Source organism: Aythya marila, assembly GCF_965140915.1.
Source record: "Aythya marila genome assembly, chromosome: 4".
NCBI classification, from domain to species: Eukaryota; Metazoa; Chordata; class Aves; order Anseriformes; family Anatidae; genus Aythya; species Aythya marila.
In genome coordinates, this window is record NC_139045.1 from 35,284,474 (window position 1) to 35,301,976 (window position 17,503).

Sequence of the window (17,503 nt, forward strand, 5' to 3'; positions counted from 1 at the left end):
TTTTAACAAAATTTATTTCTGTTGGCCCTTTAATTTTGTGTTTATTTTTGATGCTTTTGCAGGATGCATGTGGTAGCTTTATACGCCGTGAACTTGGTCCGATGGAGCAGAATGATCCATCATGAAGAAAGTGGTATTTCACCTGCCAAAGTAAGTGTCTGCTAGTCACTTTCTCTTATTACTGCTGGGCACACTGGACTGCATATGGGACTGGCTTTGTGCAGTCTTTCCATGTCCCCTGGTATTTCCATGGCTGTAGCTGCTCTGCAAAGATCTTGAAGGTGATCAGACCTCAAGAAATTCTGGTTTGGTAATTTTCATTTATTCTCATTTTACAGCTGGTAAATTAGTTTAAATAACTGTACTGATCATATTAATTCTACATCTTATAAATCATTTGGGTGTGATTCATAAGCTGTGGTTTAAGAAAAGTTAATGAAGAACACAAGAACATTAAGAAATAAGTAGATTTAAGAAATGTTAATGACTTGAGTGTATTTTTGGCACACAGTCCAAGGACAGAAGTTTTCCTTCCTTAGATTCTCTCTCTGTGCTCCAAACCTCCCTAAGGAGAGACAGGTGAGTGCTTGAATGTAGAAGGATCTTGAAACCAAGAAAGCAATAACAATGCACACCTGCTGAGGATTCAGTCCTCTGTATACTTCTCAGTTGGTGGTGTCTCCTATACAACACCAGAGATGTTTGGGAAAGACTGAATTTGTCCCTCAGATAAGTTTACTTATGGCAAAACTGAAATTGTGAGGAAGTGAGACTGGAACTGACCAGGTAGTAGCCAAAGAAATTATTGACCTAAAGCTAGTACCGTCAAATTATTTCTGTAGCAGCTTTTCAGTATGCAGAGTAGATATTGTCAGCCAGCACTAACCTTTTGAGCCAGCTCCCTTTGTGAACTGTCACACTGCAGTGGCAGCTAAGGCAGCAGCAGCACTAGGGGGAATTCCAGCATTCTGCCTTCCATAGACACTGTATAACCTCTGTGATACCTACAAGGCATTTGGTTTCAGAACTACCAGAAGCATCTTTTACCTTTACTGGTCCATATAGTTGCACTTTAAATGTGTCTAAACTTCTAAGAAAATATACAAAGAATGTGAATCTAAGAGGGAAAGTGGACAGCATTTATCATAATGTCGAAGAGTAAAAATTAGTGGTGGCTACACTTCTACTGTTCAGAAAGTCACTTTCTATGAGACAGCGACTACTTTTAGTGAATCTATTTAGTTTGCTGCTGATGGTACATTAGCTTTTAGGAAACCCCTGCACTAAGAATTTTCCTTCTTATTTAATGTAAGTATTGCACAATACAGCTACATGAAAGAACTACACTTACATTTTGGGTTTTAACCTGTTGAAAGGAAGATTGATCTTAGGGAGTAGTGCAATGCTCACCTTTTTGGGTCAATGATCTTGTAGAGCTTTCCATTGTGAGACTGCGTCATACTTTTACTGCTTGATAATATGTAAATCTCACCTGTTAAAGAAAACAACACAATGAAATAGTTCCTCTTTCATAAGATGTCAAACGTTTTTGTGATCTAGTGTGTTTGCAAGATGAGGTTAAAAAACACTTGGGAGACAACTCACCTCACTGAAATATACAACAGAATCATTGCTATCTGAAAATTTAAATAAGCACTTTTCCCAAATTGATGCTAAAATGTGAAATATACTTTATCATTAATGTTTTTTTTTTTAATTTCATATTGTTCATATATATTTCATATTGTTCATACATATTCATAAAATATATAATTGGGGAATTATAAAGAGGGATCCATCTGTTCATGCAGTACTTTTACCCATCTGTAACATGGGGAATTAAAACAGGCATATGAGTTGTGTCATAGTGAGTGACATGATTCAAAGAATGTGAGAGAAAATAAGGACCTTTGACCCTTCCAACAACCCTTTCTCTTCTCAATTCTTCTTACACAGCTGGTAAGGTGTAGCTGAAACAGCAGTGACGAAAGCTTTGGCAAAGGAGAGCTAGCCTTCAGATTTCTTCTTTTAAAACATATACTATGATTTTTAATAGCTTAGCAGGCAATACTGATAAGACTTATAATGTAATAACATAGTTTTTTCTATTTACCTAATTCGTCTTCGCCAAATCCCAAGACAGGGCCTGAAAAGAAACCTCTACATGAACCGCTGTTGCCAAGACAGAGGGGTTTCTCTTGCCACTGTTTAGTTGCAGGATTCTGTTGCAGTGTTAAAAAATTTCTATATTCAAAAATACATAAAACAAATTGTTATATTACATTTTAAATATAGAATTTTCACTGTCCAGATAAATAAATACACATTTGCAGGAAAAAGCTCCATAGATGCATATATGCAGTTCATCACACCTTATTTCCTGCCTGTTATTTTTCAGATGTTTAAAAAGCATAGCATTTCCCTTCCTTTCATTACACATTGCAAAATTGGGTTCAAGCCATGCTATAGATAATCATTTGTGAATACTGAGCTATTTGGCATGGGAAAACTATACCCATTTATTTAAAAATAATTCTTTTACTCCATCAATGATGTTTCCGTAAAACCCCCAAAGTTCTCCTTATCTCATCATTTAGACCTGTTTGGCAAACAATTCCATGATTAACATTTATTCCCATTATAATGTAAATGATGTATGTAAGTGTTTGTAGAACTAAAATCTTTAGAAAGCTGTGATGCTAGTGTCTTTGTCTGTACTTTATTCCAAGGATTAGACATGTTATGTATGCTGCCATTCATTAGAATGTCATGCTGTTTGATTTCCAAATCTTGAATTTAATCTGTATTGTCACATTGCTACATGGGCAAAGTGACACAATTTAAAATGACTGTTGCTGTTCTTTTATACAAGAAGCTCATAACTAAATACACCTTATGTTCACTTTTGTTTAAGGCTGAGATTATAAGAAACCTACCCATTGCGGTCTCCAAATACATAACTTCCGTAGAGTCTTTCAGATTGGCAACCTCGATAGACAAATCCACCAACCAAGGCTCCACTGCTGAATGGTTTGAATTCTAAAAGTGAAGGCTCACTTTCTAAAAAGGAACTACCATAGCATTAGATCATATGCAGTTTCATATTTTGATTCATATATATGAAAAGTATTATTACTTCAAGAAATAGGTTAATTCTCTTTAAATGTACTTTAAAATTCAAGATGTGTAGCTGGAAAGAAAGCATTAGGAAAATCAGAACATTGCAACAAAAGCTGTGTGTGAAACAATGAGTTAGGGATTTAGATAGGAGACACTATAATTACCTTCTTCCATGCACAAGCCAAGAGAATAAAACTGTATCGGGATTAGGTCAGACTTCCATTGAAGTTAATGTGATTACAGCTATTAACTTTTTTGTGTCAATACAGTCTACAGAATAGATCTCTTGAATGTCAGGAATATAATTAAACCCCCTTCGCTGAAAAAGGTGCTCAGATTTTTCACCAGTACCTAAGAGCATGAATTCCTGTGATTTTCAGCAGAACTTATTTTCAAAGCTATTCAATGGTTTGAGAAAGTCTTTCAAAATCACAGTTTTAAATACAGTTTGTCTCTTCCCATAAAACATTAGTCTTGCTGGATGTAGCTACTTATGGTAATTTTTCCTGCTGCTATTATAATTTCAGTTCCTACACTTTTTTTTTTTTTTTTTTTTTTTTCCAGAACTGATGAGTTTAGTCACATCAAATCGTGTCTTTGAGGAAGTTTCAATGCAAATGTTCCTATGCATGCAATCAAATATTGCTTAGGGTAAAAGCAGGCTCAAATTGAAATCCTAACTTCATAACTTTAAATTAAAGCCACAGCCAACAGACTTTTTTGTTTCATAGGAACTTTATTTTTAGTTGGAGTGCTGTCTGCAGGTCTTTGATAAATGAATTTCCTAGATTGTTCTACATGAGAAAGAGCTGAAATTTTAAATGTGGGAGAAAAGGATGATAAGCTCTTTTTATTTAAGCAGTCAACCCACAGCCTAGTATTAATATTGGCAAGCTGTTCTGGATAGACACAATATTGCTTAGTTTACTCTACAATAAAGATGCAGTCAAAATTCCATTGGAGCAGTGGTTTACCAAATATTATTCTTTGGTTTGGCTTTTATAAAATGCACACAGAAAATACATGCAATAACTAAAGTAGAACAATTGCATTACATGTTGGGACTGTGCTACTAGCCAGTGCAGCTGCTTTGCTTTTAAGTACAGTACAGGTGGAAGAACTGGAGATATGAATAAAACCTGAAAACATTATGTTCCAGGAAATATGTCAGTCCTTGATCCCTTTAAACACCTTTGAAATTTACCACCTTTTACCACCATGTATTTAGAAGCTGGGAAATGGTCAACCAAGGCAGGGGATAGCTCAGAGTAACTACCACCTGGCTTCCCTGAACAAGCAAGTGATCTTAGTAGGTATCAGAGTTAAACATTAAATTAAAATTGTGAGTGGCAATCATACTGATTCAGAGAGCACATAAAACATTCTAAAATTTTAAGTTCCTAATTGAGTATGTTTATTCTATTGCAATCTAAACTAGTCTATTATTATGAAGTAGTAGCATAGTGCATTTCTCCAAGTTGTTCATTTTTAGTAACATTTAAACAGAGCTCAGTCATTTCCCTGTTTGGTTTTGTTCTGTTGTTGTCTATCTCATTTTTTCCATTATAGGAGGCACATTACATGAGATTTCCATTCTGTACCTTAAAAGGTTATTTGTGAATGACTAAGAATACATTTTCATCACTTCCTGATATTCCAAAATCTTTTCTTTATGAGCCATCATTTGCAATTACAGTAAGATCTTAGAGAGACTAGCAACTAGCATATTTCTTGAATCTTATTTACATGATATTCTGCAAAAACAAGAACAAAGTTCAGCCATTTAAATTTTGTTTCATCTTTCATCTTTTAACTGCTCGTACTGTACTTTCATATATTCTGTCTTATGTAGGTTACCTATCCTGACTATGCAGTAAGTTAGTTCTCATGGCTTTACAGTCCTTTATTGTTTTCTGTTTTCTATTTATTATTCCATAGTCAGAGAAGCCTACTATTCCCAGTAGCTTTACCCTGGATGGAACTTACCATAGTCTTTACCCTTTATTATCTGTAAAATTCTTGCTGAAGATCTGTTCTTTCCATTTGAATCTGAGCAAAGTATTGTTAAATTGATGTTTACATCTGTTGGGTGGCGATCCACAGCACAGCTGTAAGACAAGACAATAGAAGAAAATTCATGAAATATATGGATTCAGTAGAATGGCTTCAATAGTGTGAAGTGTCACATTTTGAGGGATTACTGTTTCATTGTGGCTTATATGCATTTGAGGGACCTGCTTCATAATGAGCCAAAATATCTGAGAGATGCATCAGATTTGAATATAAGAGAGAATATCTTTCCCATCCCTGCACGATTTTTATATAACATGGACAAAAACTATACTTTTACCTAGTGTTGGAATCTACTCTGCTCAACAACGCTGGAAATAAGCAATGCTTTAACCAAACTAAATGAGTTGACTTACATGGTGTAGAAATTTTTGATTTTTAGGAAGTCTGGTGGTCAACTCCTGTCTGAACAGCTTCTGAATTTCTGATTTTTTTAAACCATGACTTTAAATGTCACTTCAGTACTACCACCCACCTAATTTGCTGAATTATGTGTTGTTTAGTTAAAGTGTTGCTCTCCTCCTTGTTATTGTTTAGATTTCACCAGATGTTCTCATTTGTTTTCTATGTGCCTTTTTTTCTCAATCAAGATTCTACTGTTCTAATTTCTCAGATTCCCATCCCAGCTGTGTTTTACCAGCTCTCTGCTTTAAGTTCTCGTGTTTCATAAAGAAAAAAATATAGAGGGAAAAAAAAAAAGCCAGTACGTTGTTTCTTCCATTTCAGTCTTGACTTGCAATAGCTGTGAATTCTCTTCTCCTTCCTTCCCCTTTTCCAATACACATTTGTTTCTAACTGTGACATATATGTGAAGGTGGAGGAGTGGCTGTTAAAAAGGTTAATGAGTGCCTTTATTAGGCACTCATGCCTAATAGTTTATCTAGTCTGGTAACAAAATTTGTTACCTGGCTGAAAACGGTACCTGCTCCAGAGTAATTCAATTTAATTGTAATTTACTTACCGGCCTGGATTGTGGAGTCCATGTGCAAAGATTTCTGGAGGTTGGTTTGTGCTATTAAAATGTGGGTTGCTCCGTGGTATGGAATAAGGGACACTGCACAGGTCAGTATTTACGTCAAGGCGTAATACAGAACCTGTAAAATCACTGAGAAAGTTGGAGGATAAAATAATTGTCTTTTTAAAGTATTTTTCTAGTATATTTAACCCATATAATACTACAGTGAATCAGCAAAAGAAACGATGTACTTTACTTAATATTCATGTCCAGACTGGTCTTTTATGGTATGTGAGAGTCCTAAGAATTGTAGCAGAACCCATCAAAGATTAATTTTGGCCAACATGTTGCCTTGTTATATCTATACTAGAACTCCTCTGACCATTCTGCTGGGGAGCAATGTGATAACAAGAACAACTTTATGTATCACAGCATCTGTTTCAGTCACCCCCCTTATTCTATATTAATTTAAAATAATTACTCTCTGATCTTGGTGTTAAGGATATCCTCAATATAAGGTTCAGGAGCACCTGCTATTCTGCTGAGCCAAATAAGCCTTTGAGCAGAGCATAGCAACTACTTTTAGGTCTGTAAAGGCTCAGTATCACGCTTTCTCTAAACTAAAGCAAATATTGGGCCAACACTTTGCAACTCTAACATAGGATAGGGCTTTGGGCAACCTCATCTAGTGAAAGGTATCCCTGCCCCTGGCAGAGGAGTTGGAACTGAATCAACTTTAAGGTCCCTTCAAATCCAAATCATTCTATGATTCTATAATGTAATAAAACAGGGTCAAAGCTGGTTGAGAAAATTGTATAGGTAGAACCAAAGCAGGATTGCTTCATAAATTCTCTAGACATTTTCCTAAGGGATACAGTGTTGTTATTGACTCTGGTATGTGTCTGTTAGAACATTTGCTCAATAAAGTTGTCCTGTTCATAGAATAATAGTTTGTAAAAAAAAGAAGTCTAACTGCTGTTTAAATAGAATTACATGTACTGGTGATGATGAAATCCAATATTTATGGGGTCTGATAGCACACAACTACAAGATATTTCTAAGTAGTAAGACTGTTCTGAAAATTAACTGCTAAATTCAGGAGTTGAAAATACTGAGGTAATGCAGTAAAGAAAGTGTAAGATTTGTGCTGACAACTGTTGATCATTTTTGTTTCTGACCGAAATATTGTGCAAAAAGAGAAGACCACATAAATCTATACATTGGTAGTTCTTGTACCTTAATCCATCCATCTCTTCCATATCATCTAGAGTAATCATGCCATCTCCAAGAAAGATGTATAGGAAGCCATCTGGGCCAAACAGAAGCTGTCCTCCTAGGTGTTTTCGATGTAGTTCTGCTACTTCTAAAAACACTCTTGCTGTTCTCATATCAACTTGGTGTGGGTTTTTCCTGCAATACAAAGATATGAAAACAGTTTTCACAGCTCACTATCATAAGTTTTCTTTCTAAAAATAAACTGGAGTCATTCAAATTATACTTTAAGAGGCAGATGTTTTAACTTGGTAAAAAAAATGCCCAACAATAATTTCTGAGAAATTTAATATTTAAGCATTCACAAAAGTTATTTTGCTGTCCATACACAAGTAGGAAATAAATATAATTTTAAAATGACAGAATAATTGAAGTCTTAAAAAGCATAAATCATTATACTTACTGGTATTCCAAAAATACTGTTTGAAATAAATATCAGCAATAATTTTTCTGCAAGTGCCCAAGTATGTGCTTTGTACATGTAAGTCTGAGTTCATTTTAGAAATAGGATACACAAAATTGAAGAAGATTGCTGATAAATACAAAATTTGTGAATTTTAGACTTCTAATGATACCTGGATACTGTGTATTCTACGACCCTAAGGATGTGATCATGAGGTCCAATAGCCCACCGTTCTTGGTTGGTGGTATAAGACACATACAGCTTTCCATTTTTCTTGTAATTGGGATGGAATGCAAGGCTTAACAGTCCTCTTTCATCTCCTCCCTGCAGTCAAATGAAAAACACAAAGAATTGTGAAGTTAATTATGTTCCTTATTGTGTTGCAGCTGGAACCCAAAAAAAAGTTTCTTTCTTGTGGATAATCTCTGCCCAAACTCTTTTATTTCTTTCCTGACTACTGCACAAAAAGGATTATAAAACATTTCACTTTGGAGAACTCTTTAAGAGTTAGAACAAGACAATTGTCTTATGTAGTTATCTATGCACAAGTCTCTTGCACCACTTTTGTGGAGTGATTTGTGTATGTAATCTTTGGGAAGCCAAGAAGACAAGTTTAAGTGCTGCGAAGGATTCTTTGCTGGGTTACTAGGTTGCTTGTAATTCGTAGAGGACAAATAAAAAGGTCTATAATCAGCAGTCAGTTCTAATCCAAGTATCCAAAACCTAAAACACAGTGCTGGCTGCCAACTCCCACTGTCTTGGCAATATGTTTAGAAAACAGTTAAATTGCTTGTGTAATATGTAAACCTTTGTTTTACCCTGGAGGCAGCAACATCAGTTGTCACAACTATGGTGGTCTGTTCATCATAGCTAGTATACTGTAGGTAATAAGCAGCCTTGGTCTCTGTGCAGAGAAACCATAGTTTTTACATGTGGTCCTTCAATAGAAACGTTTTTGTTATTTTTTTTTTTAAATAAAAATAGAAAAATCTCCAAACAACTTTCTTTTGTTATTACATTTGCCACAAAGATTAGTACAGTTATATGTTAAACATCAGATCTATGTAATGTACTGTGACAATGCAAAAACCCTGTGTACTTAAATAGAAGGCAATTTTCTCCTTTGGCTTCTAAAAAAGTATCAAATATTACTACGACTAAAATTTTAGTTGTATAAACTAAGAACAAAATTTAACTTCATTTGTTTCTCCAGAGGTAATATAGGGGAGGGAAGCTGAGGCATAGAAATAAAACAGAATATTTAATTAACAATTCAAATTCAGTTTGTATATGTGATTATTCACAAGCCGACAGTTGTTCTGGAGTTTAACTCAGGGTTTGCCAACCTCTCAAAACCAGTGACTCTGTCATAGATTCAAGCACTCCGACTGTACACATAAGCACACAACATTTTGCAACTCTACCACACCCATGATAACTAATTATGAAATTTTAAATTATAAGAGAGAATGAAGCTTTTAAAATGTATTTGTAATTCAGACTGATGGATGGGCCTGTCTTCCTGATGAAAGATGTCCCACAAAAGGCCTAATTGGGAAAGTGCACAGCTTTAATTTATTTTAATTCGACATGATAGCCATGCTTCCTATTTAATCACAACAACCAACAAGAAACCTGATTCTGAAATGGAGATGTAAATAGGTCAAGAGATTTCCATACAAAGAGATTTGTGCAATGAAATCTGAATCCTCCTAATTTAGAGGCAGACAAAATTTGCTAATTTGTTTGCTTAAAAAGTTTAGTTTCAGGAGGTTATCAGAAAGGTTAGTTTTGAAAGTCTAGTTAGAGCTGCCAAATCAGTTGCAGTCATTGTGGATGAAGAGACTGGTAATCTAGCTCTTTCTCCTTTACAAGCCAAAAACAATCCTGCAGCTGAGTCTGAACTGATTGTAGATATTATTACATAAGTTTCTAAGAGTTTTGACCAAGTTACTCAGATAAAGTCTGAAGCAAACAGAGGCAAATCCGTTGCTTTGGGAACAGTAAGGCGTATTGCAAAGTTTCCTGATGAATGTTTCTATCTGTTGTGCCCAGACAAAGACAGTCCTATTTCTTCTCCTGAGAGTTGAGTTTGAGTCATTTAAGGGCCCAGGAATGTCAATGAGTCACACCAGGCCTGCCATTCAAGGTGAGTTATTGCAAGTATTAGTAAGAGAAGATCATTCCGTTATTAAGCTGAGGATTTTATTTAGCACTTGATGTCATGGGAGCAGTCTCACTGTGAAAGTGAAGTTGTTGATAGAGCAAACAGGTGAAAATTGAATTAAGAGCTTTTAATGAAGTACACATGAAGCAAGAACTTGACAAATGAATGAACCACGAGACCTGTGAGGTAGTAAGTATGGCCAGTTGCATTCATAGGATCAGGACAGTATTTCTACTAATTTCTGTTTTGCATTATTCCAGCAGACTGCAATATATTACTTTCTTTGTATCTAGAATGCATTTATACTTCCTGAAAAGTCATGTTGCTTTCTGTTTTTCAAAGTCAGACAATTTCACTGTACTCTAAAAAGTCAATTTACTATTGCATTTAATAAAAACTTCTGAAACATTCCTCTAAGATATGGAAATCTGTGCAGCATCAAGCCATTAGGTGACTTACAGTCAATTAGAAATCTAGCTGAGTTTTTCCATACTAATTTTTTTCTGGGTTTGGGAAACAATTGTTCATGTGGATTTTCCACATTATTACTAATTGGCAAACCTGTTATTTCCAATTTCATCACTGCCACAATTTCCATAGCTTTTGAAATGATCCCTATTGTGCGAGGAAGTATATAGCTTTCTGTAGTGTTGTATCTCTTAAGTTGTGATAATTGACAGATAGCTTGTAAAATCCATTAGGAGTGTTCATTTCTGTACTGTCAAACTGAATAATTGTATACCAAATTTCAGATTTTCCCTTGCAGAATTATTCTCATTATTATTTTTAGTTATTTAATTTATTTAATTATGAAATTAAATGATAGATTTCTGATGTTGTGAAACCAGCAACCCAGCCTTTATATTTCATTTGTGGCTTTTTAGAATTAGATACCACATGTCCAACTTCTGTATCTTTCTCTTGACATCTTAACAACCTCCTGACATCCTTCACTTTTTAGGTTTCCCCTTGGGTGAAACCAGCACCAAAAATCTGTACATGACATACTAACTTGTAGGACATTCCACACTACACTATTTGAAGGAATAACCTTTAACAGTTATATAAGGAAGGGAGAGAAGAATGAGACATATCTTGTTATTCCATTGGGGTGTCTGCTGAAAACAAAGAATGATGGTTGGCTGAAATGAAGATTTATTATTCAGACTGTCACTTAGGTCAATGTGCAGTCTCTTATCATAACTAAACCTGGAAGCTCACACTTCCAATGTCTGCCTATGAAGTTCTTTAGCTTAAACTCTTTTCTACTCATGGTAATTGCAGATTTTGCATCGATCCTATATTTGTTTCAGAACTGATTTTCCTTAGGCCAGATTATAAACTTCAGCTAAGGAAAACACATTTTTTTAAAAACTAGTTTGATCTAATTTAGGGTGACAAATATTTTAATCAGAATTACATTCTTGTAAGTCAGTACGAAGCTGGGTAAAAGATTAATTGTAAGCATTGAACTTAAAATTCTTTATTTTTTATTTTCCAATGGTTGGTTACCTACATTATGTTAGCCCTATATTTCACCCATAAGTAGTGATATTATGTACTGGTGTTATATACTGAAGAGTTATTAAGGTATTATACTTTAATACAGAAACACATGCTGCAGTTATTCTTAAGAGATGCTGGCATTTCATTATACCAATAAATCTATTATTTCCTATAGTATATATAATAATACATGGGAATATTTTAACTGGTATTGCTAACTAGCTCATTTAAAGTAGATCATATTTTAAGCATGACCCTTAATCAAGTAACCTTAATAATACTTTATTTTAGTATGCAAACCAGACATATCCATTTAGTTTCATTATTCTGTGTGGCTTCGTAGTAAACAATATGGGTAGCAGATTCAGAGTATTCCTTTAAAATAGATTTCACAATTCATTCACTCATATAAAATTGTGATATTTATACATAACATCTTTTTCATTTACACAATCCCACATTCATGTTGTAAATGAGTAGCAGCTCTTTAAAAAGGCTTAAAGTGCCTTTTAAAACATGCTTCAAATATATATATTACGGATCACTATTATTTGTGGTGTAAAATATTAACTCTAATGTCTTTATATCATTTGTTTTCATCTACTGTTATAAAATAAATGCTGGGTAACTTGTTCAGGCAGTTTGATCACCCTTCATTTACTTTATTTCCTATGTAATAAATACCATAACATGCATTACCACGTGTTTGATCTTAAGGAGTTTTATTTGTTAAGGACATGGGGAAGAGGTCATGGAACATCTAAATCAGACTGTACCATATGAGCTCTTCAAATAGATTTCTAATTAGGAGATCCCAAAAGGATCTCAGCTTATTTGAACCTTCCTTTAGACCTTACTATAGAGCTGAAGATCAATGTCAAGTATTTTTCTCAGAGGCAAGTATTTGCTTAATCAACATGTTTTGGAAATTTGGCTCCAACACAGGATGGAAATTTGACTACAGCAAAAGTAGAAACTAGAAAAAAGGTTTGCTGCAAGGGCACACCTTGCCTTTCAAAGCTTTATCAACTGTTTTGAGAAAGACAAGGAGGAGTTCTCTCTGACAGGTGAAAGAGGACAAGAAATATAGAATGAGAAAAGCAGAAACTGATTGGGCTGTAGCTATGGTACAGCAGTGGAGCTCCCATAGACCTCTTGGGTGTTGAAAACTCAAGTGCTTTGCTATCTGAACATCTGTGGGGCCTGAGGCCTCTGGCAAGGGAAGAATTTGTAACATAAGACATTTACCTTAGGGGAAAAATAATTACACTGATGTCATGGCTTAGTATAGTGTATATACACTAGACCCTATCTCCAAAGCATTTCCTTTTTCCTGTTGTGCTGCAGGTTTTTTTTTTTTTTTTTAATGAGCTTTGCTGTTATCTAAGGATTTTTTATAAAAAAATATTAGCAATATTTTTAACTGATTTAACCAATGCACTGTTTTAATACTTCAATTTAAAACAGTTTTAGATACAGAAATGCTTTACATTTATATTTAAACAGGAAAAAGAGGGCCGTATTTGAATTTAAGCGCAAGTTCTACTGAAGCAAAAGGTGGTTTTTGTCCAGTTATGTGCAGGGCAGGATTTGGCTGAAAAATTATGATGGCCAAAGTGTACCCTCCATAAAAAGGAGGTTTTCTGCTCTGATGTCTTCAGTGTCATTAAAAAGCTCATTTTTTTACAGGACAATTGAAATCTCCAATAAAATAATGAAGTTCCACTCCTCTAGCGCCTATCAAAAGGTAGTAAGATGATGATACATAAACATAATTCTGCATGGATTTTGAGTGGGGCTTTTCTGGAACTGGGGGAAAGTCAGAGCACCCATTTACAGGAATTATGCATGTGTATTTATTATGCAGGATAATTTTTCAGCAAAAGAAAACACTGGAGTGACCAGAACAGAAGTGACTTGAACAGAAATAAGTAAAAATGGTTAAAGATCTAAAGGTAGCACTGAAACTTAGAACTGAATTCTTACTTTCTTCTTACTTTTGTTGCAGAAAATACAAAATTTTGACATGGCTTTGATCATTTTTTCCTTTTCCTTACCTCCATAGTCCTTTCAAGAAGCCAGCCACTAAATGCAGGACCTTTAACTTCTAGTCCTGTCCTTTTTTTTTTTTTTTTTTTTTTTTAATTCCTCAACTCCAGAGTTTGCTGTATTGCTGGGCAAGTCTTTACTTTAATCCAAATGAAAATCCTTGTCCCGTGATAACACAATTCTTTCTTCCCGTCCTCCTAAAGAAAGTATATGAAACTTATAAATGCAGATACCACCCCAACACAAACCCACAGCTTGCCTCCTTCACACTCTTCTAGTAAGACATGAATCCTGCTTTGACAACTCTCCCAATTATTGGTTAGAAGCAGCTAAAAGCTTTGAGACTGCCAAAAGCCAGCCAATAATTGAGAGGTTTTGGGCAGAGTGACATACGACTGTGAGTGTGCTTGCAAGGAGGTGGCCATGAGCCCATGTGAGGTCTGCATCTGGACTGGGAAACTTTATGTACTGTACTACTTTAGGAGAATTGGAATAACAGAAGACAGTGGAAATCAGTCCCGGAAGAGGGAGATTCAAATAAAGACCAGATGATTATTGCATTCAGTAAAGCTGGCTCAAGAAGGTGTGAATTACACACTTTCCTGCACCACAGAGGCCTCTTGAGCTGTAAGCAGCATTCATCCTCTGGGAACACAGGTGGTGATTCCACCTCTGTCCCCAGCTGGATTTATTTTCAAGGAAGCTTTACATTCCACCAGCAATTCAGTGAGTGGTTCACCAGTGGAGGCCACTAAGGGAAGGTAAAAAATAAGCATACTCCTTCTTATTTCCCTGGCACTCCTCCATTTTCTGGTCATTATTTATTTATTTAGTTAGTCAGTTGGCCTGTCTCCTCTCCTATAATTTTCGTGTTCGGTATTCTTCCACTGTAGACTGTCTTCTCCTAACAGCTTTTTAGCTGCATTGGTTTGGTCTTTGTGCTGTAGAACCAGCCTTCTAGGAAAGTGATAAAGCTTCATTCAAGTGAACAAGGGTGCAGTAAGTATTAAGAAATTTATTGACCAGAAAAATCCTTTATTAGTTGGGAGAAAAGACTTGATGACCTTTGCATTTTTTCTTGTTCTTTCTGTTACTTCTAGGCTTTACACACCTTCTATGATAAAGGCAAATTTTGCCACTATTTTTCAGTGGATAGTTCAATAAAATGGGTTCAGATGATACCCCAAAGAAAACAGACTACATTACATTAGCTTTCACAAATACATCACACGATGACAAAATGCTCAAAATGCTAATAATCTTTTTTTTGTTGTTGTTCACCAGTACTGTGACCTCTTCCAATCAAGAAAGATTTTTTTCTGTCTTTTCTAACTTTAAGTTTTAATGTTTTAAAACCATTTTAATGCCACCAAACATTATTTCTGTAGACACATAAACAATACCAATTAATCCTGTTGGTGATTTACTGTTCTACCAATTCTTTTATTTGACCATGGTCCTCTCAGCCATCTCCTTGGGTAGTCTCATGTTCTCATTCCTTGATTATGTATCTAAAACATATCTTCATTTTTCAATAGCACATTTCATAAAATCTCCTTTTTGCTTAAAACACAGAATCTAATGACAGAGAGCTGTCAAAAAAAAAGTTTGTTAAGAATTATAATTCAATAGATAAGATGCTTTTAAATGGCATGACATTTCAGCAGATCAGTGCTGCTTTCGTCATTGCTAGAGATAAAAATATGACATGAAAAGAAATCTTACAATGCTGCAAAGATCTCCCTAGGCTGCTAAAGTAAGACTTTTCGTAAGTGACCACAAAAAAGTCTACAGCACTTCAAACTGAGTTGCAAGACTTTTTGTGCTGAGAGAGGGAAAAAAAAGAGGATGTATGGTGACACATAGCAAATTTGACAGTGCTTATGTAAAATGAACCAACCTACAACAAATTCTATACTCCGATAATTGAAAACAAATTCATGCTGTTTTACCGTGACCACTTTATATGGAAATTTAGGGATATAATTCAGAACAGAATAACAGTAATTATCATACTCTCTGCATTAAATTAAAACCAGAAATGTTGACCTGTCTAATTGTAGACATTAAAAAATAACTAGTTTCAAAAAAAGAGAGATGCAAATGCAAAGATGCCCTGATGACATTATTCTGTCTTGCAAACAATTCGGCCTTTCTCCTGTGGCTCTTGGTAGTGAACTGTTGTCTGTTAAAGCAGGTACTTGCCTTTTCTCATTGCAAGGGGAATGCTGCACTCGTATGAGGTATATATTTAAATACTGTGAGGCAGGGGTAGAAAGCAGCAAACCACACCCAACTAGAAGGGAAAAGCTACAGATTTACATTTAGATGGGTTCCCATATCTTTGCTGTTGTATGTATGCTAATGTGTATTAAAACTTGCTCAATGAGTTGTAAAAGTAAGTTGCTAGCAGTCTGCATCTTGCCAAAGAAAAAAAGAAAAAAAAAAAACCACGCACCTTAAAGAAGGTACCATTTGCCAGAGTATAATAGAGACTAGAGGCACTTCTTTACATACACCCCACGTATGTTTTTCTGTTTTTCTCCTACTACATTACTACAGTAATCACTCATATTTGCAACATAACCTTGATTTAACTGTGGTCCTTATGAGTATGGCTGTCACTGTTTTAAGAGAAGAGTGATTTCTGTGGCTTATAAAACTGATACTAATCTACAATGTACAATACAAAGGTATTCTTCACTGAAGGTTATTTCTTTAGCAGATTTCTTTTAGGCTCTGAAGCTACGTAACAAAGGTAGGTTAGTGTTTTCTTCAAGACAGCTCAAAATGCCTTTCTTTTTATTTTTAGAAACTGTAAAATCTTATTATCTGAATATTTTTTGATTGGGAAATTGAAGGCAATTCATAGCAGAAAAGTTCAGGTGCCTTAAAAACATGGGACAGAGACAGGAAGCATATGAAAGGATAACTGTAATGGATGCTTATCTTGCACCTCTCCGCTTGTCTTGGATTCTCTCAAGACAGAACCACCATGTAAGAGTGTGAGGCTTTCCTGCAGGCACAAAAAATGGGAACACATCACCATTTTTCAGTTGCCAAAGAATGTGTGTTCAAATTCTAGAGACAAACCAAATGCTATTCTGTTCCCTAACATCCAAGGAACTTTTGGACTGCTGAAATCCGGGTGCATGGAAAGGGATATTTCAGCCTATATTTAGCATCAGCATCCAGCATAGTTTTGATAATGATGTGTCATATCTTCAAAGCAAATGCTGGTTGCATATGTTACTGGTTTTCTCAGTAGATGATTATGCTAAACATAATAGACAAAATCAGAATTTTTATTCTTAGAAGCTCTGTAAGTATTCTTCAACATTTTACCATCAGACATACAACAGATCTACCGTATGAAGTCTAGACAACTGTTATGTCTATTTACTCCAATTTTAATTTGTTTATACCTGTGTTCTTTGTCCATTCAGTTGTTTCAAACAGTAAACAATCTTATATTATTGGCACAAATGCAAACAGAGAAGAAATTTAGAAGTCCAGCATCTGCTACTGAGTTTTAAGCTTCCACATGCTAGCACATCAGAAGAGTATTCGTTGCCTGAAATCAAACTGTTTGAAATATAAGGATTGCACTTGCTGGAGTCCTGATGCAAAGGCAGACAGGAAAAAAAAAAAAAAGCTATTATTTCATCTTTTTTCAACAAAAACTGTACATGCGCATTATGTTTTGTATCTGGGTCAAAAACATACTTAAGTGACCGCACCCTTGTGTTCCTGAAAAAGTACTGAATGGGATCTAAGGACCAAAAAAAAAAAAAAAAGCATTCACATTCTCTGGGTACCGTCTAAGCATTTTTCTCACTGTTATCTTGCCAATCCCATTGGCCTAGCAGCGCCTCAGGGATGGACAGCCAGGGAGAGGGCAGAAGGGCTATCATGCAAGTTACCTAAATTGTTATAGCTTAGCAAAAAGCTTGGATTTCAA

General features: G+C 35.2%; 2 protein-coding genes across 4 annotated transcripts in view; one reads left to right on the forward strand and one right to left on the reverse strand.

Moving 5' to 3' along the window:
• The window catches only part of ANAPC10 (anaphase promoting complex subunit 10), a 324,259-nt gene that overhangs the window by 102,826 nt on the left and 203,930 nt on the right, over positions 1–17,503 (forward strand). For both annotated transcript variants that reach the window (XR_014317379.1, XR_014317380.1), the window contains exon 5: positions 63–150. The gene's annotated coding sequence lies outside the window, so the exon portion shown is untranslated. The remainder of the gene's footprint in view (positions 1–62; positions 151–17,503) is intronic.
• Positions 1–17,503, reverse strand: part of HHIP (hedgehog interacting protein) — a 79,382-nt gene that overhangs the window by 19,661 nt on the left and 42,218 nt on the right. For both annotated transcript variants that reach the window (XM_082758992.1, XM_082758991.1), the window contains 7 exons: positions 7,993–8,144; positions 7,382–7,555; positions 6,152–6,295; positions 5,107–5,228; positions 2,937–3,060; positions 2,114–2,244; positions 1,411–1,492 (listed from right to left, as the gene is read on the reverse strand). In XM_082758992.1, the coding sequence (XP_082615118.1) occupies positions 1,411–1,492; positions 2,114–2,244; positions 2,937–3,060; positions 5,107–5,228; positions 6,152–6,295; positions 7,382–7,555; positions 7,993–8,144 (929 nt within the window). The remainder of the gene's footprint in view (positions 1–1,410; positions 1,493–2,113; positions 2,245–2,936; positions 3,061–5,106; positions 5,229–6,151; positions 6,296–7,381; positions 7,556–7,992; positions 8,145–17,503) is intronic.